The sequence below is a fragment of the Cyrtonyx montezumae genome, unplaced genomic scaffold (assembly GCF_038088225.1).
Source record: "Cyrtonyx montezumae isolate F1298 unplaced genomic scaffold, pur_monq_1.0 scaffold_18, whole genome shotgun sequence".
NCBI classification, from domain to species: domain Eukaryota; kingdom Metazoa; phylum Chordata; class Aves; order Galliformes; family Odontophoridae; genus Cyrtonyx; species Cyrtonyx montezumae.
In genome coordinates, this window is record NW_027071914.1 from 3,280,311 (window position 1) to 3,300,955 (window position 20,645).

Below are 20,645 nucleotides of genomic sequence, written 5' to 3' on the forward strand. Positions count from 1 at the left end.
CACACCCCTGTTCCCACAGTGTTATGAATGCACGACCTGTGCAGCTGAAGAAATTAAAGTAATTCAGACTGCAGTTTCATCTTCAGCATCTCACAGACTTGGTTCACCATTATCAACACTTCTAACAGCACTTTCTGCAGTGTTTAATTCCTGTTTAAAGAGAAGACCTGGATAGCCAGCTCATGCCTTCTGTCACACGAAGGCCTCTTCTAATACATTACAAATAACTGCCAACTAGCACTTCCATGTCCTATCCCTCCACATGTTTGTTTATTAACCCCCAGTAGCCAGATACCCCAACATGGGCTCCATGGAAACTAACAGTACATACCAACAAGTTCTCAAACATTAGCATTAATTAAGTCTTAAAACCAGATCACCTCAGGAGAGCCCCAGTAAATCTCAGGATTGGGTTTAGCTTTGCTATGTGCCTTGGTCTAGAGACATTATTAAAAAACAAACCCCAAACCTAAGCTCTCACAAACCAAGGGAACTCATCTGCAGGATGGATCTTTGTCCCTTGGTCAGTCAGCCTGAGCCACTGCCCATCCCTCTGCATCCCCTACAAATGCACAGAATAACCTCCCCCATTCCTCTTCACAGACGTGGAGCTGCAAAGCCTCGTCTTGTTTAAAGGCTCTGTTTGCTTAAAAACTCATCCATCCTGTGACTTGATAAAGCATGCCTGAGTTCAGCCACAGGTATAACTACCTAACCAGCACAGATGGCACAATCCATTCCTTACTGTTGCTCTAACACAGGCACGTGCATCACAGAGCCCTTGCACTGCCAGCTAAGCACACACCTGATATAGACAGCACTCCCCAGCAGATAACACCCTCATGTTTTAACCCATCAACCAGGTTTGGGAACTAAAACAGAGCAAAACAATAACCTGACCGTGGTATTCTTCACAGAGCACAGGAAGGCAGCTACAGAGAAACCCCACCTGGCACAGGCAGCAAGCCGTGCTGTGCCATGCCCTGCCCTGCTGTGGGCACTGGGTCCAGCAGACACAGGGGGCACAGCCACGCTCTGTTTGGGAGCGGTGATGTGCCATACAGCTGTGTTCTTGCTGTGCATCACACTGCATGCTGCAGACCCAAAGGCAGGCAACGTACACTTGGAGCTTTACAGGCTGCTGAATTTGGGATGAGCAAACTTAGGAAGCCTGAGAAAATCCCTTTGAATCAGTGACACAAAGTGGGAGGAAGATTCAAGCCAGCAACTTACTTACTGATGAGTCCTTTGGATTGTCTTTCAAGAATAAAAGGACCTTGACAAGAAATTCTTCCGTCATGAAAAGCTTATAAGCAGAAAAAGGCTTTTTTCCAAGCGTGTGATCTGCAGCATCGCCTGCTGCTGACGTGTGTTCCCTAACCACGGGAAGGACAGCACAAAGAGATCGCTCCATCCTGCGTGAGTCACAGGAGAGCAAGGAGGGGCACTTCTCTAATCACTTTGCTACTGAAATTAGTGCAACTAGGTCCTAGTTCTGTCCTCCAATTCAGAAGAGACTCTGAAGGCTTCCACCTGCCATCTGGGTAGAAAAACATCAGCAGGCAGATGAGTTACTGCTTGAAAGTCCCTGAAGTTATCCTTTACTCATTGCCCTCGCACTGGGTTGGACACCTAGACCTAGCACTGAGCTCTTGACCTCACTGGTCAAGAGCTTCACCCCTTCTGCTGCATCAGTGCCCAAGGCTTGCTCTGCGTAACAGATGGCTGGAACAGCTGGAAACCACAGAGCCAGGCCCTGGGGTGCCCTTCATGCAGAAAACAAACAAGGCTTTCTAGCTGTGCTGTACAGCAGAATTCCAGTTAGGTGAGAACCCTCGAAACGCTCCCAAGCTCCTGATAAAACAGCCCTTCCCTGGTTTCACTGTCACAAGACAACTGCCATTCACTGGTAGATGCTTTCTTCCTGACTGCTGCAATGCTTTAAGACAGTTTATAAATCCGGGGACTAACCATTATGTTCACCACACCTTCCTCCTGCCCCAGGCCATCCCAGCAGCCTGTACCTGCAGACAGCCCCACCCACATCCCTGTGCCCCCAGCCCCAAAGCATCAGCACTGGGCAGGCACAGTGGGAGGAGTTGCATCACTTCTAAAGAGGTAAGGTCTCCCAGAGCAGGAGTGGCCATTGGGCCTGGTTACATTTTCTGAGCTTCCACACAACCCACTTGCTTCTGATGCTCTATCTGGAAGGCAAATGGAAGTTTGCATCAAACCTCCAGGAGCACAGTGCTGACACTGACGGCCCCGTTTAGCTCTACATAACAGGACTGCTTTCAGACACATATGCTAGTAGCAATTCATTTACACTTAATTGATCACCATTTTGTTGTGTAAGAATCAAATAAAGCTCAAGAGGCCTCATTAGTGCTACAGCACATCTTAAGGCAGCTGAGTCAAAAGAAATCACTGCAAAAAGCAGCAGGTAAGCTCTGTGCCAGCTGAAATCCCACTGAAGGCAGCAGAGGTTTCCTCCCACGTGAGAAATTTCATGGCAGCATGAAAAAGCACATCCCACTCCAATATACACCAGGCCTTCCTTTGACAGCAAGGGGTTAAATTTCAGGTAAACACCTCACAACTCTATGAATTCTTTCAAAGTGTTCACTTTCCATGTTAGACATTTGATTTGCATTGTTGCCAAGCTCAGAAACAATCCCTCGGTTCCCAAAACCTAGTGACTGAGCACTAGCATTGACAGCATAAGTCACATGTATGGATCAACCTTCTCTGACTCCTCTTGAAGCCACAAAGGAGCAGGAAACCACACTTTGATTAAAAATAGAAAAAGAAAAATCGCACTTTGTGTTTCTTCTTCTACTGGAATGAGAAATGAACCTCACTGATTGCTTACAGAGATGTGCAGTGCAGACAAGAGATTATGGCTGAACTGAAGGGGGGTTGGAACTTAACATAACCCACCCAGACTGCTCCTGGCTAGCTCAGGTAGCACAGCATAAGGAGGGTCACACTTTGCTATTCTGGAAGCACTAGGTTACCTGATCAGACAGCCCCACCCACTCTCCTACAGATCCAGAATCCAGATTTGCATCTTTATGCCAATGCACATCCCATACGTTCTGCTGTGCCCTTGTGTCCCCTCAGAGCCAGCAGTATATTTGTGTTATTATGAAAATCCCAGAACTTCCCTACCGTGGTCATACTGCTTACTTCACTCTTCAAATGTAGACTTAGTGCAGACGCTTCATCTCACAGCAGGCTCATTCAACCACTGCAGATTTGCTAACAATCACACTACAGTGAAGCCAGAGTGCTCCCAACAGCCCCTTAGTTATTTGGGGGTGCTGTTCTCTCATTTAGTCTCTGCAAAGTATCCCTTGGAGCTAGCAGCCATCCCAACAAAGCAGAAAACACCATGAGGATCCCAACCCTCTTACATTCATGCACACAATCCAAAGCAAGTAATGAGAAAGTATGAAAGAGATGTACGGAATTACTGAGCCCAGAACTCTGTTGGTGGTCACTTAATCAGTCAACAATTTATCAATTTGAATCTAATAGTTTCTCCCTCCATCCCATTCATTAATTGTTCCCCAGACATCACTCACCCAGGGAACAGAAACCTGTCATTGTGCTCCATGCTAATGCTGCTTTTTAGCTCAAACAATTTTCTCTTCCCACGTCCTCATAAAACCACGTTTTATTTTTTTTAAGCTGAAACAAGGTAAGACCCACCAGAGACTCTGCTTTTTGCTGCTTCAGTTATCTTGCTTTTACAGAACTACAGCCAAAGCCCTCAGCCCCAACACCATGTGTCATGCAGGCTACAGTCTGACACCAGCAAAACAAATACTTTGCATAATGCAAAACACACCTTAGGGGAGGTGATAACCACTGAGGATAAATAAAGACATTTGGTCCCAGCATCAGAAGATATTAGAAAACAACCCCCTTTCAGCAACAGGAAAAGAAAGGCCAAGACAGAGAGAGGGAGCTGAACAGGGCAGTCAGTCTGGCTGCTGTGCTACGCGTTGCTGAGATGCAGTTTGATGGCAACCTCCACCAACTCAGTGTGGAAGCATCAGACCTGACCACACACCAGGAGGAACACGAGGCCATGGTCCATCCCAGCTGCATCCCTGGCAGCTGCCCACCCCCCTTCCTTCCCCAGCATCCCCCAGAGGGCAGCTCTCAGCCCACAGAACCTTATGGGTCAGCACTGGGTGCACGGTGCATACCAGAACACATCATTTTCTGTCTCAAGACTTGTTGTCTTGGAGTACTATGAGTAGCCAGCACTACTGAAAGAACAGAACAGGCTTGTAACAAATCAATTTCTTCCTGAGCAGCTTTACTGGCTGCAGAAACATAAATGAAGACACAAAAGCCTATCAGCAACTTTGATCAATCAGAGCCACTTTCTCCTAGAACTTTGGAGCTGCATATACGTTTTCTACCCCAGAAATTCTGATAGCTTTTGCTGTCACCTGATCAATCCATTCTGACAGCACTATCGGCCCAGAACCCCCTCAGTTTTTGCACAGGGCTCCAGGAGAGCAGGGACCCACGTCCCAGAGCCAGTGCCTGATGCTGCCATGCTGCCCGCTCTGTCCCTGCCTGGGGTACGTAGGGAAAGGCTTCAGAGACAAAGGAGCATCACGAAAAGCATGGAGAATGAGGATGCTGGTCAGACAGGGCACTAGCCTGGAAGCAACACCAGGCTGCACTGAGCTGCCTTTGGCTGAATGTCTGTAAACATGAGCACCCAACCACACGTGGGCTGCTGTGAGCACAGCAGGGCAGGGAAGGACCTCGTTCCCTCCGTGCCTATTCCAAGTGCCTGCAGCCAGCCCTGCAGTAACCCAGCTGTTGCCTTGTGATTAAACACAACCTGTGCAACCAGCAAGAGCAAGCAGCACGAGCTTGAGAGAAAAATGACTGTATTCCCGCAGGGACTCTGATCTCCAGATGGCACTGTAACATCATCCCAAGAAGCACACGGTTCCGTACAACGGGAAATATGGTAACAGCTGAGACAGCTTGCCTACTGTGCGTAATTACTCATTCCATTGAAACCATGATTTATTGGCTAGAAAAGCTAAAGCTGCCCTTTCAATTTAAACTTTAAATATTAAAGCTTCATGCATATTACGTACACAGCAGCTGGAGGAAAACATGCTGCTTTCCTAACAACTTGACAAAGCCAGGCTTGTGCCAGCACTGCCAATTAATATCAAGACCATCAGTGGGGTCTTGCAAAAGGGCTGAACTCACAAGTTAAATGCCCTTTTATCATTATTCTTTCCCTCAGAGGAAATGATTGCAGAACTGGGAGGGGGAAAGGATAAAGCCCAGGTCTGCTGAGAGCTGCAAGCTGCCTCTGGTTTGCATCAAGGCTGCTGACACAGCCTCTCCCTCTCAGCATGGAGCCCTGCATCAAGCTCCCATACACAGCAAGGAAAGTATGTCAGTGAGGTAGGAAAACGCAGTAGTTAGGAATGCACTGAGTTCTGCTCCCCATCGTAGGGGGTTATTTTACATTATACCATATATTAATCTGCCAAGCTCCACTTGAAAAGCCATGTATTTTGTTAATGACCAGCCAAAGCACAAAGAGGTTTCAGAAGGTCAATCTTCAGTGGTCAGATTTAAGTCCACACATGAAACGACTCCCTGTGACCAGCAAAGGCTACACAAGCACAGTGCATGCACCAACCGATGCTACATGCAGCTGTGCTGGAGAAGCTAGGTATATGCAGGAGATACAGTGCAACCGAATTTCAAGAATTTCAAAAATAAGAAAAGACCTTCACAGCATCCAGCGCATTTCTCTTAACAAGACTTGTATTTAAGGCAGCTCAATTTTCTTTTGGCAGAGCTCCAACCAATGAACTTGACTTTCCTAGAAGTTACAGTGTTTTGCTATGACAGTAGCTGAAGTACTGCAACTGTCCAACAGGACAACTTAAAAACCAAAGTGCTTATCAAGCTAGCTCAATAACGATCCGTTAATCATCATCAAAGCACTTCCTGACATAAAACACCCGTCTGACTAAACCCAGACCCTCAGGCAATCATGTAATGACTACTCAAGCTTCAAGGTCTGTAACACATCTGCTCCACAAAGCCTCAAAATCCCATTTCTATTTATTACGAGTCCCTGTGAGGCAGCAGCAGGGGACCTATAAGGTGAGGCTCACAGACCTGCGGAGACCAACCCTACCAGGGAGAACTACCTCAGGCTGAGGTTCACAAGGACCAGCACGCTGCTGTTCTGTGCATGCAACTGTGCCAGCCAGCACGTTGTCTTCTTTCACCTAAACATGTGGTCTCCCACCCCCTCCATCCTGATACCATTACCTTCTGAGGTCTGTTTGGCTCCTGTCTTGTTCCTTGCTTACCCTGGGCTTTGTAGTCCTAATGTGCTCTAGTAACATCCTACTAGAAGAGCAAGAACTCTCCAAGAGACGGAAAAAAAATCCCAGGCATCTAATCATATCAAGCAATACAGCTCAATTGGCAGCAAGAATTAAGCAAGAAAAATTAAATAGACATGGAAACATTTCCAGATTATCTTCAAGTATAGGCATGGCTGTGGAATTTGCAGCATGTTTAGTGACATTTAGGGAGTAATTGTAGCGAGCATGATGTGCTCATCCAGTCCTCATTTTAAGCAGATTAGGGGAGCATCAATATTAGATGGAAAGGTAGACTGTGAGCTCATTTTGCTGTGGAAGAGGTACAGAACTCCTGGTATGTAAGAGGGGAACGATACAAAACACAGCTGAGCAGTTGAGACATACATACTAGATCCAGTTCTCTGCAGTGTTGTTCTTACATTTTTGAATCCTCTGTAAAGCACTTGAAGCTCTCTTTTAGTGAAATTGGTTTGTGCTTCAAGCTGTTCCAGGCCTTCGGGTCTATGGCACACCGTAGTCATTTCTAATTCATCTTCAATTTTATCTAAAAGAGAAGACAGGAAGAATATTCAATTTGGTTGTTATCTTTGCTCTGCCAAGGTATGATGGGTAAGACAGATTGGATTTCAAGATCAATAGAGAAAAAAAACCATCAATAGAACTGGTCTGTGTAACTGTTTTCAACCTCTCAAAAGCTAAAATAAAAGCCATGTGAGCAAAGCAATAGCTCATACTTCTTACTGGGGCTGCCAATTAGCACCCCATTCACAAAGCCAAACTGATGGGGAGAACAGAAGGATAGGCAGCAGACACAGTGCTCCAAAAGGCAACAGCAGATACTCTTATCTAAATATTGAAACAGCACTGAGGAACAGGCCTCTCAAAGTAGTGACTTGACATAAAGATGAGCAAATACAAGTGAGAGAGCAGTCATGCTTAAGCATATTAGACAATGACATTACACTGAGGGTAAACAGTGAGGGAAACTCTCCTGTATGCTAAGCAAAGGGCTTGCTACTGAGACACTGAAGGTCGTGATCATACCAAGGGAAATTCAAATTATGGCCACAGTTACTGAATCTGGAATAAGTCCATCCTGCATCTGCACGGGCTTTTGGGAGACTGATAAGCAGTGAAAAATACTTGTGTATTTATTTAGGACGTTGCATTACCACAAGGAAGAAAATTCTTGGAGACGTATCTCATGCTGGATTCTCTTAACCTCACCTCTTCTCTGAATTATCCTTTTACCTGTCAAGTCTGTTTCCCCAACAGCGCAGGAAACGCAAACATAAAAGAACATACTGGAGCAAAGTATGTGCAAATTTGAGATTATTTAAGCTTCAAAGATCAGTAGCAGGCTTCTGCTGACGTGAATCATGGAAACATTTGAGTTGGAAGGGACCCTTGAAGGAGATCTAGTCCAGCTCACTGCAATGAACAGGGACACCTATGCTAAAGCAGGTGCTCAGAGCCCCATCCAGCCTGGTGTTGGGTATCACACCCAGCTGCCATCCACCTTTACACTGAAGTCCTTTTCTGCACAGCTGTGCTCTATAATATCCCATTTATATCCAAAGGTGCTTGGCATAAAAGCTAGCAATCCCCCCAGACCATTTTCAGTAAAATGGTCATCAACTGCTCCATTATCATGGACTGTGTGCACCATGCACAGTATTACTGAAATATAAATAACCTACCAGCTCTTCTAAGGCATCTATGAGATTGCTACTGTAATTCTTACTGATAGACAAGGTTTGATACAGAGGTGTGCAAGGAAACAGAGCTACTGTGAGAAAAACCAAGGTATGGATTCAGAGCTGTCTACTGAAGGAATAGATCAAAATAAAGCTATTATTTCTTAACTTAATAAGCGTAACATGAACATGATTAAGGTAGGACAAGTGAATAAGAACGATTAATTAACATAGATTCAATATTACAACACTAGATTGAAATAGTGGAGAGTTCAGGTTGGGATATAACCTGACCCCCCTCTGCACCTGAAGTTTCAATCAGCTGAGTGGGGCTCCCGCACAGCACAGGGCAGGCTTTGCCATGCCCTTGCTCTTTCATAATATCACTTCAGCTTCTCCTTCTACTGCCTGCAATAACAGCTTAAGTCTAGTCAAGAAGGTCAGACAACACAGAACAGCCTAACTATGAATGAAAACTATGAAATTCAAACAGGTTGGCAATGAAAATTGGGCACTGTATAATTCAGTGCTATCAATAGTTAACCACTGCCCCCCATCAGTAAGCAACAATGAAGCCAACACCAGAGTTGAGAGGTGATAAGGATTAGTGACTACAGAGCCCTCAAAAGCCAGAGCAGAAATGTGACAGTTGAATGGCGGCAAGCACATGGACTCCTTGCATATCTCTACATTTAAGAGATGTCAGAGGACAGAATTTTCCCTCACTGACTAGAAGGGATGTGAGATGGGAAGAGGAAAATCTCATGCTCTTCCAGTTCATGACGTGTGCCAACGTACACATCCAACAGTGAAGGCTGAGCCTGTGGACGTTAAGCACACAATTGCACGGCAGCGTTAAGCATGCTGCAGGTACCAGCATGTTCAACACGACTGGGTTTCAGTCATTCATTGTGGCTTCAAAACTTCCCTGTGGAGATCTACGGAATTAAGTCAGGACAACGCATAAGACTCTAAAAAGTACCTTATGGGGCCTTACAGAGACTGACTTCTGGTATTTTTTTTTATTTTTAATATACATACATATATCTTCTTTCATATATATGTATGTGTCTTAGATTTTTCTCGTGTATGTATAACCCCGCATTCACACATACTTGTATACACAGGAAATGCATCTTAGTGGAAGTCATAGGGAAACTGGAAGGGAATAAAGATAAGAGATTTGGTAAGAGCATGGAACAGGATGAGGGCATCGCAGCCATTCCCAGCACAGAAGAAATGACTGCTGAATGGAAAGCAGCAGGGAGAGATCCGAAGGAGGCAGCTTCACTGCACCAAGGGCATAGGGAAAGATGAGGAATGCTAACTACTGTTTGAAGGAAGGAGATGGAAAAGGATGCCTGCTGATGGGAAAAAAAAAAACAAACTAAAAGCAGATAATGAGAAATAAGGCAAAAAAGGCTATTTTCTTTGAAGGATAACAGACATCAGATGATGAAGCAACGTGGAAAAAGCTGCAGAGAGAAAGGTTAGGAAGAAATTGCTTAGAATGGAAGAATGAACAATAGAGAAAAAAAAGGAAAGAAGAAAACCATATAAGAAAAAAAAGCCAGGTTACAGGCACTGACCGCTAATCCATCCACTGCACAAGAAACACCACTTTGTTAACTCAAGGTCACCTAAAACCCTTCACAAAGGACGCAGAAAACTAGAGTCCTTCTGCTGCATTTCTCTCCTGTCCCTGATGCGAGCAATGCAAGTATAAAATACTAGCCAGCTAGTTTTTATATCCAGTGAAGAAAAAAATGCTATGCCATCTCACGAAAGCCACGAGGTCAAGGAGGGATGCCAGCCTGGGGGGGTTAACCCTCATATCTGGTTTTATTTGGGACCTGTCCCTGAGCCACAGAAACCTGCACATGGAGACCATAACAGGGTCCCTCCCTCCTCCCACCCCAATGGCACCCATCCCAACAGATCCATCATTAGTTGTTTCCTTTTAGTGCTTTACCTTAAGTCAGCTCTTCAAGACCTTATTCTTCTTCTCTCAGACAAGCCATAAGTTAACCACAGTAACCTCAGTAGGGAAAAGGAGTTTCTTCCTCCCCACAGACAGCTGTCTCCCGTCATGGATGCTGTAGCTCTTCCTTACATTTTCATTATCACACTGGCTTGGCCTCTCCCAGTGTATCACTATGAAATGTAAGCCCTCACATATAAACACTGCTTTTTTTTTTTTACTTCAGCTGCAGCTAACTTCATAGTGATGAGAACAAGTATAAAAACATCAATAAAACTAAATCTGCACTTGTTCGTCAAGAAAGTCACTCTTTTTGTCCTGCTTAAAGCTTGACTAACACCCTGAGAATATCAATGCAAGAAGAAGGTAAGGTGCTGGTTTAAAGGGAAATTTTCTTCTCCTTCAACTTGCAAGTGAGGGACTGGGAGCAGGAGACACACGGGCTGTGCATGGTCAGCTCTGCAGTTTGTGAGCAGCAGCAGCAGTTGGATACAGCCATTGCTTCCAGCATCCCTGCTGAGCTTCTCCTAAGAGCTTGCTGAAAGCGACCCGGGAGTCATCCCCACGCTGCTTGGCAGGTGCAGAACTGCTCACACATTTGCTTAGGTTGTTTTGTCTGCAATTTGGTCAGAGCTAAAGGAATGGAAAACAGAATTGAGGTTTAGCATTCACCTCTGGGTGTATTTTCATAGCTGCTTTAACAGCACTGTGTGAATTCTGGCTGGAAGCATTTGTGATTTTTACTACAAAGTTACCAAGTTACAATAATCACTCATGTTTAATTTGGCTGCTTTTTTTTTTCCCTACAAAAAAATAATCTGTATTTGCCTGCAGGATAGGCGTGTTTCATGTGCCAAACAAATAGTCACTTCACTTGACAAAGAAATGAGCACATTTTATGGATTGTGGCTAATGGAAGATAGTGCATATCACTTCCCCTTGCAGAGAACAATTTTTCATTAGAACAGATCGATATTTTGATTGAGTACACTCTGGAAGTTACTTGATAAGGCTTTCACATTTGCTCTAATTTCACTTCTTTCTATCTTTATGATTTGAAGATGATTTCCACTTCTTTATGATTTCCATACCCTTAGAGTGTGTGGGATTGGTCATTCACTGCTGTAAGTGTTGCTGAGCACAGTTTGTATTTCTGAGCCATGAACCAGAGTAATTTAAGCCCATTCATGAAGAAGCTTGTCTTGAACAGCCACATGCCTATAGACAAAACCCTTTCATCATTGAGGAAAACAGATTTCCAGCTCCATCTGACTACTGCTCTACATCTTAACACCAGGCAGAGGGACTCAGTCCCACCATAAAGACAGAAAATCCAATTAGTTTCATAGAATCATAGGGGTTGGAAGGGACCTCAAGAGATCATCGACTCCAACCCCCCTGCCAAAGCAGGTTCCCTACACCAGGTGTAGGAATTTGAAGAAACACAACCTGCTCCAGTATTTCACTTCTCCAGATCTTTCCATTTCATTGGACAGAGACACATTAATCTGCCACGGTATGGAAAAAGTTGTTTCATTGGCAGTTTATCTTCAAAACACGCTGGCAGGGTGACACACAACAGGACAGCTCCACAGTGAGGGCTGTTCCCAGCCAGGAACGTGCCCCAGCAGCAGGGGCATGCAGTGGGGGTGAGCCCTGCAATGCCTTACAAAAACACCTCATCAGTACTCTTCAGCTCCAACAATCCTTTTTGCATAAGCAGAAAAGATTAAATTTCTCTCAGACAAGGCTGATCTGTAGTTGTGTACTATAAAGTAAAACAAACCACATGCTATTTAGCAGCTGCTTCCTCAGCTGTGGCTAAGGCAGAACTAAGTATGAGCCTTTACGTGACCCAGCCTGGCCAACACAAGGCCAGCAGAGCTTGTTCCCAATGGCCGTCCCAGAAGAGCTGCTCAGGTAACTTGTGGGGAGTCCCAAACACGGGTTTGGTAGAATCTGCTCAGGAAGCATCAATTAAAAAACAAAACAAAACAAACCTGTACTACAATACCCACTGAAGTATCAAATTTAAATGCATTGAATTAAACTTTAACAATCTTACATTAGTATTATGATTGCCTGACTGGAGAGATTAATTCCCAACCCAAAGGGGCTCTTCCAGCTGATAAATCAACTGAAAGGGATTGGTGTCTCTCCAAATCTACTCTTTTCCTGAAACCCCTCTGACTTTCAGCTCCATTTTCTCGAGTAAAACAGCATTGCTAAACTCATACAAACACAGCTGGGTCTGACAGGCGTGTTCTGCCCACCTGAACTGAGCTGGTAAGAAGGCAACTTGATGCAGCACAGGCTGAAGTGCCACACAGAAGGACACTGGCTGGGGCTGCCCTCAGCAGCAGGGACCTGGCAGCCCCAGCCTGGGAACCGGGCGGATTTTGAGCACCTTCAGTTGTGTTCACTGCCAGCAAAGAAAGGGAGAAAATCTGCCTGAGTAACTGTTTCCTGGCTTAAGAAAACTGTTGTTCCGGAAGTTACATGACCAATATAGTCAAACTGGTTTAAATTTTACCTCTCTGATACACGTAAAACCATCGGGCGGGGTCTAGGAAGAAGAAAAAAATTTAACAAAAAGAAAGTGACAACCACACACAACTTTGTCATTTCTTAATTTGAACGTCACATTGGTGGGGTTCTGCAAAAACACCATGGGGTCCCCTTTCCCAGTGACTGTAGGGTTTGTCCAGATATATTTTCCATGTCTTTTTCTTGCTGAACTATCTCTTTCCCTCACCCCGCAGGGCAGGAAAGGAAGTCCGATCTCGCTGTCCCCTGCATGACCTGAGACTCAGGACAGCACGTGCAGTGAAGCATGCAGCAGCCATGCACTCATGCAAGCACCCATGCATGCAGCATGACAGCAATGCCACAGCCACCACAGCCACTCTGGTAAGGGATAAGGAGGAATTTGCATGCAATCTTTGATGTCCACCCCAGCCTTCTGTTTCCTCTCCAAAGTAAAGCCCTTCAACAGCTGTAGGAATAAAACAAATGGTTAGTAAGGTGAAGAACTCTCAGGTGGCTGGACATCCATAGTAATGGTGCTCTTTGCAGTCACTTCACATGTAGCATGGTCATTTTGTACTGTCCTCGTCCCCTGGGATAGAATTTCGTTATCAAAGTTCAGTAACAATTTATTTTAAAGATATACATATACATTCTTGAAGTACCAGTTCCTTTTTACCAGAGACTTCAATGCACAGCAAGAACCTTCATCATCAGCAATAACCTTCAAGAGGTGCAAGAGTTCTGATCAGAACATGACTTCCCATATCGTGGGCAGCCTCTGCCTTTGCTCAGCCTGGCAGCCACTGTTAGGACCAGAAGCTGTCTGCCTGTCCATAGCAGCACCATGCTGCCTGAGCTTTCCTAAGCACACTGTGGCACTATTGGCACTGCAGGATTTGTTTAAGAACAGGGCACCCAAGACACCAGCACCACTTGCCCTTGATGGCGGCATAACTGAAGTACACAAAGTCTTTATGAGCAGGTATTAAATGGTGAGAGAACAGAGGAAATTTGGTATTAAAGAAATTTAGTATTAAAGCTGGCACGATGGAAGATCGGTGAGGTTGGATCAGGCTGCACTGCTGCCCAGGCTTGCTCCTGCAGCACTGCTGCTCTAAGCCTGAAGGAGCAACAGCTCAGGAGAAAAACGAGACCAAGACAAGGAAACCTCAGCAGGTGCTCCTGCTGGCTGCTGTAATGGAAGAACAATGCTGATGCAGAAAACAGCACTACCAGAAGAGCAACAATGGAAACGAACACTCAGTGTCTGAGTGCTCACTCAGGAACAAGCATGGATACTTTCTATACTGAAAAGTATTTTAAAAAGTATTTCTATATTTCTTTACTATCCATTCTGAACTGAAACTCCATGATAGCTTCCAAGAGAAGCTGGTCTCAAGACCCAAGAGCCAACAACAAATCACAGACTTAAATCACAGACATAGGCCATGGCACATACTAAGGAAAGCAGTATGTATTAGTACCTTTACCAAAAGCACATAGAACAAATGATCAAGAATTAAAAATCTGTACCATACATATCCATCACAAAATTTTCTTGATCTGCCAAGATAGATCTGCTCATAGAGCGAGCAGGTTGCTAGAAAGGGCCCCAAATCTCTGCGGAAGCAAAAAGTTTTGGACCACTCACCATGAAACCACCCACTCCTCAGGAAATCCCAGTTTGCTGCCTGTCCCAAGGATGGGAAGGCAAAGTTTCCCACTCCGAGTCTTAGTAGTAGCACAGTTCTACATTTGCCTGTTAGCACTAACTGAAGAACAGAAAAGGGAATGGAGCCTTTACACAAAGCATAATGGTGTCCTGATTCACTAAGGGTGAAATCAATGAATAAGAAGAGCTAGAGTGCATGGCAAGGTCCCAGTGCAAACAGCAGGCTTGAAAACATGAAGAAGGATAGGAGATTATTAAAAAATAGCAAGAATACAATAGATGTGCTGTAAAAAAAATGGAAAGATAATCTGTTTCTCTATATACTGGGAAGTCTTATGACTTATCAAGACTTTAGACCGAGTAACACCTTCCAAATATAAACAACAGCTTCTCTTTGCACAGATGGGAAAAGAGCTCTTAAATAGCACAAAGCTCTGTGTAACAATAGGTTTTTCTACACTGGATGAAGAACTTCCTAAAGCCAAGTTTCAATAATTCAATTGAAAATTAATTATCTTTCTGACTATTAAAGTTAGAAACTAAGTTTTTTCATTCATATTCTGTACTTTTTTTAATTTAACAGTGAATTAATTTTTTAAACTGCACTTGCAAAGAGCTCAACAGCCAGCTCTGCTGCTTTCTCAGAGCAGCCCCAACACAGCCTCTCTTTTTATTACGAAGCCAAACCACGTTAAGTAGCCAAAATACATTTGTTTAGTAAACACAACAGAACCGACAGCAAAGCTTCTGTCCTCCACTTGGGTCAGGTCTGCTGCCAAGGAGACAAGTGAAAACCCGCAGCAGGAGATGCTCTGCAAATTACATTTCGCACTGCATTCCTCCTCAAGTAGTCCCATTCCTCCGCATTTCACAGCACAGCAATTTATTTCACAAAAGTTTGTTTCACGCTATCCACAGGGTGAAGCGAGAGGCTTTGTAAGGACCACACTGCATCGTTTGGTATTGACATACGACACTGAAATGCCATTTGGAAATTCCCAACTGAAAAGATAAAGAGAAGAACACGCACACAGCTAGCTTCATGCAGGTGAAGCAATTTTACCTGCTTTCTTCAGTAGTGCACTTCCTGAAGTACGTGCATTTTGCAGTCCGTGGGACCCAGCAGCACTTCCCATTTTACTCTGTTTTCTATACATAAAACTGAATATATTTCATCACTTCTTCCACTCAACTTTGAGCATCTCTGCACAGACAGTTCAGTATGACATACAGTCACATTCTGCTTTTTGTGCTGTGGTATTAAAGGCTATTAATGCTCTGCACATACAGTGTTTGCTCTCACCAGGAACAATGCTGCTGCACCCAGACCGTGTCCCACTGCTCCTGGTGCACCAGGCTGAGCCATACCCAAGCAGCCCCGGCCCACAAGCGTGCAGTTCAGGGCTGTCCTTGGGTCAGGTGAGGTTCTCAGTCCCAGGGAGCAACACTGAAGTAGCACTGACACAGTCACACCTGGCTGGGGGAAGGCAGTCAGCTGCTGAAGGCCATTAGTGGTCATTTTGCTTTGCTTGTTTGTGGACAGAGATGCACAGAAGATGCAAAAGTGTTCACAACTTGATTACTGAAAAATATTTTCTGGCTGATGACAACAAGGCTGCACTCTACCTGCACAGCCTGAAGGCTGGGGATGCAACAGGCAGCAGCAGAGAGGCACAAAGCCACACACCCCTATAAGCAGCACTATGCCAAAGACTTCTTGATGGTAACAAGCACAGCAGAAGATTCCTACCACAGCTACTCACAACAATCCAACAGCTTATCCGCTACTGCGCTCTTACTGACATTTACATCACTAATCACAGCTTTGAAAAAAGTATGGGAGTCTCCCACAAGTGTTTGGGTAAGGGGCAGAGATGGAAGCAAGGGAGCAAGCAGCTGCAGTGAGCTGCTGCCTTACTGGATCCCCATTGCAGAGTCCCAACCCAAGAACGGAGTGTGAGCAGCAGCAAGGCAGGGCTGGACTCCTGGGCAGCCAAGGAGAGGGGAAGCAGTAAGGATGTTAACCTAAAGCACAGTACTTTGCTAGAGAAACACTGCAAGTGCGTTGGAGGGCATTTAATAAATGAAGTAGTCATAGGAGAGTTCTGAATTATAACTGAAGCAACTGGATGTAAAAAATTGTGTTTTAGGAAGAGGTTATTCATCAAAATGCCTCTGATGAGTCAAGACAATGCATTACAAATGGACTTATTCTCTCTGAGAAGAATTATTGCTGATGGTTTTTTTTCCCTCATTGTAAAGCAAATCAGAAACTCCCAGCCCCTGATTTATTACTGCACTGATTTCCATGAGCACTGGCTTGCTCCAGCTTCCACTTCAGAAAAGGCTTTTGGATCAACGGCAATCAATGAATATATAATGTGGGAGAATCAAGCAATCAAATGGTAATTAGTTCAGTGCTTAATCCAAGGACATGCTATCCTTGGGTTATCACAGCAAAAATGTTTCATTTGTGTGTTCATGTACACAGGGTTGAACCACAGTCTTCACCCCAATGTGTTTGGCCCTCAGAGGGGATTTTTGAGCACCTATGAGCAGACACAAAGAAGATGAACTCAACAGCATGAGCCCAAGCCCTTGGCTGCATGGGCAGCTTGAGCACTGCCACCACATCCAGCGCAGGCACCTTCCACCAAGCCATACACTTAAAGTACCCTATTACTTAACGCTTACCACTGACTTGTCTGAGAAACTCTTTGCTTCTGAAGCACATTCATTCCCACCTGGAAGGTTTACAGCTTCCCAGGCTGGGTCACATCTTTGATCAGCCTCCCTAAAAACACTGACAAGCTCAGAGCTTCAGTCTGCACTCACAGTACCACCACCATTGGTTCATTTCCTCCCATACACAGCAGTGCCTCTGAACACCGGTGCTATTCTGGTTGACACTGCCCCAAGACTCGTGCAGCCAGAAAACAAACACACACTTGAGAACATGACCAATGCCAGAATGCAGCTTATTAAATTTTCATGCCGACTCTGATTACTTTTGTTTAGCAACACAGATGTGCATCCAGGACTGGGAGCTGTCATGCCTGTGAGGGATGGGAGGCAGCTAGCAGAATGAGCGGGATTTGGAAACCAGTCCCTTAGAGCAAATGGTGCTCAAGTGCACACTTTATCAGCTCTTATCTGTGACTTGATTTTAGAGAAGCCATAAAAACATTTTAATATATTAGATCCCATAATTTGATTTATTCCATCCTGTTTTAATGGAGCTGCGCATTAAACCACAAGCGAGTGAGAAACAAAGATAGGAAAGCATTACAAAGAACAGTTAAAAAAACCAACAACACAACAACATAGATCACCAGGATTAAATGAGGGTATTCTGTCTGAGATGTAAATGATGAGCAGCTCTCATCTGATCTGTATGAGCAGAGCTCTGCAACAGAGCAAAATGCAAAGAATGGGTTCTGATGGACACGCTATCAGCGTTAAGCTCATCCCAGTACTAGCCCAGCAGTACCCAAACACAGAGCTGTTTGGCTCTCCCTGTTCTGCTCTGGGCATCCACATGCCACAGGACTACCAGCAAAAGGAAGAGGGAACCAAGATCTGAGTGCTGACGGCAGCTGATCCAGCTCTGACCCGTGTTGCTCCTTTTTGCTGTAGGTAGAAAGAAACATTTCACTTGAAATATTGTAGTGAGAAGGAGTGAAGATTAGAGAAAGAAATTTTCCCCATTCTGAATGCTTTAGATTTCCTCTTGCAATTTCAATTCCCCTTTTAATCATCCGCAAGAAATGTAATAAAGCTTTGGCCTAATCTCAGAATAATGGGAAAGCAGAGAGTTAAGAGCCATGCAGGTGCAGAGCTGCACAAGGGGAGGCTGCACAATGCCAGGCCTGCCCCACAACCAGCTGCTCTCCCTCCTGCCCTGAGGCATGGGGACGCAGCACGCTGCCCTGCTGGGTGCAGGGTCTAGCACCTTCACCCTTTCCTCCTGTCAGTGGTGCATAAAGGCAAATGGGAGAGTGCTTTGGGAACAGCCACAGCTCTGTAGCTCCAATCCCTTTTCCCCCATCACACCTCTCTCCCAGTGGGGAGAGAGAGCACTGCCATCAGGGAGCCCAGTGGGCATCAAATGGAGAAATGAAAGTTCTCACCTCTGTGCACTGTGAAGTCAACTTTTAGGAGAAGGATTAACTATTTAGGTAGTTAATTAGGACTTAATTAAGATACATTTGGACATGCATCCTCAATTTGAGCTTCCCATGTGTGGATTTAAGAACCATGGGAGAGGGATTAAGGTAATGTTAATTATGTCCCATTTATATTGACTAAATAGCTATCCCTTCCAATTATGAGCTTCTCCAACTCCATTTCTTCAAGGAAAGCAGCCTTACCCTGAAATTCTCAAGGATGTTCTTCAGCCAAAAGAAACGTCTCCCTGTACTGTTGTAAATCATCCAAACGAAATGATTCTAGAGTTAAAACCATGCCAGCTGAGAACAGCTCTGCAGGTTTTTGAAAATGAGGAGACAGCAAGGCAAACACAGGAGGCAGGGGGTTGGCTTATGTCTGTGCTGGTGCTGAGCCCTTTTACACTATAATTTGGACCACAGCTTCCATTCTGAAGCTTACTGCTATAGTAAAAGTAATCACATGGCACTTCGGCAAATCAGTGAAGCATAGCACAAGTCAACATCCCAAAAGAGCCAAACCATCACAACAACTGCCCCAGGGGCAGGGATGCGCCCTCTAAACCCACACAGGCTTTGTGCAAATTCCATCTATGAGCCTCATGCTGCTCACAGGCATGGTGTCAGGAGGCAGACCTGCTGAAAACACAACTGACTGCATTACAAATTGCTTTAGGAATCCACTCACAGGATTCCCAACAAATGACATCTCGGGCATCACATGTATTTTGGCACTCTTAAGTTACTGTTAATGGCACACAAAGATCCTTATCCTTCTTTTTATAACCTAGCCACACGTCTTTAGAATTAAGTAATGAAAACAGCACTCGTTTTTTATAATTTAGAGATATGTGGAGAGAAAAGGTTACTTTTCCTTTCTGCTGCAATGAAAGACCATATTTATTTCATAAAAAGAAAACTAGCACCGTTATTTATTAGCAAGCAAAAAGCTTGTGGGTGTAATAAAAATGCACAACGTAAAGCTGCAGCTGCCTGAGGAGAGGGAGAATTAACTGTAATGAAACTGGTTTAAAGAGCCTCATAACATCACTTTAAAATACCAAAGAGAAAGAAGCAAAGGCAAAAGGAAAAAGAATAATATATTTTTTTTTAATTCACATACAAGCATCTGTTCATTCTGCTAATTTCTTGTTTGAAAGCAAACAGCAAATTCTTGTCTCATCTTTCCCTCTCAGGTGCATACAGAGCATTTCCTTCCCACATATGCTAACACTACACCTCTATCAAGCAACAAGGCTGGTGAGGATTTCTTCCCAATGGCAGATGTTGTGCTCCTGCTGGGCATCAGCCAGGTGAGCAGCCCGTGGGCCAAGCCAACCTCACAGGACTTGGGAACACATGCAGCCCAGCACACCAAGCTTCAGTCAGGAAAATAATTCCAGCTATGTCTAGAAATTGGATTATTTCTATTTGCACTGCATTGGCAGGACTGGAAAAATAAACAAACAAACCAATAACACCACCACACAAGTATTTAGAGAGGAAGTAGGCTGCCACCTCCACACTCCCACCCGTAGCACAGATGGCTCAGAGCAGGGCTCCTTCCTCATCCCAAAGCAGCAGACACTGCTGCCACCTCACCTAATGCAGTTACAATCTCTTAGCATGTGTATTTTATTTTAGATGTCTGGCTGTGTTTAGCTTTTGTGTGCCCTCTGGTCATCTGAACTTCAGGGTTTGGTGGAAGTCGGATCTTGCAGAGGTAACTCAGAGTTCCCAGCACAACAGCTATGCAATGGCACAACATTTCAGGAACATTTACAGCCCTCAGATTCAGTTACGTTATACAAGACAGACTCATGTCCTTCACTAAGAAAGTACTTATCTGTCCAGCTGAATTGACCCAGCTCAGGAGTCACTGCAGGGAGGGCACAGATCCCCATGCTACAGGAACAGCTCTGCATGCAGCCCAGCCCCACAGCCCATCTGCTGTGCCCAGTCTGCTCCGTGGCCCTAGGGGAAGGGAAAACCAGCACAGCTTTTTCATCTCAGCCTGTTCCAGTGCAACATTCAGGTCTCAGCTGCCACCAGACACTACACAAGTCAAAATGCACCATTAATATAGGAACCTACTCTATGACCCAGCAAGCTGGCTCCCCAGCAATCAGATAGAGCTGAACTCATACATCCAAACACCTCCTACAAGATCAAGTCACCCAGCTTCACACAGAAAGAAGCCTG

At 44.8% G+C, this 20,645-nt stretch overlaps 1 protein-coding gene across 4 annotated transcripts in view; it reads right to left on the reverse strand.

The window, feature by feature from the left end:
* KCNIP1 (potassium voltage-gated channel interacting protein 1) overlaps positions 1-20,645 on the reverse strand; it is a 295,252-nt gene that overhangs the window by 6,008 nt on the left and 268,599 nt on the right. For all 4 annotated transcript variants that reach the window (XM_065734490.1, XM_065734494.1, XM_065734492.1 and 1 more), the window contains exon 2: positions 6,818-6,942. In XM_065734490.1, the coding sequence (XP_065590562.1) occupies positions 6,818-6,942 (125 nt within the window). The remainder of the gene's footprint in view (positions 1-6,817; positions 6,943-20,645) is intronic.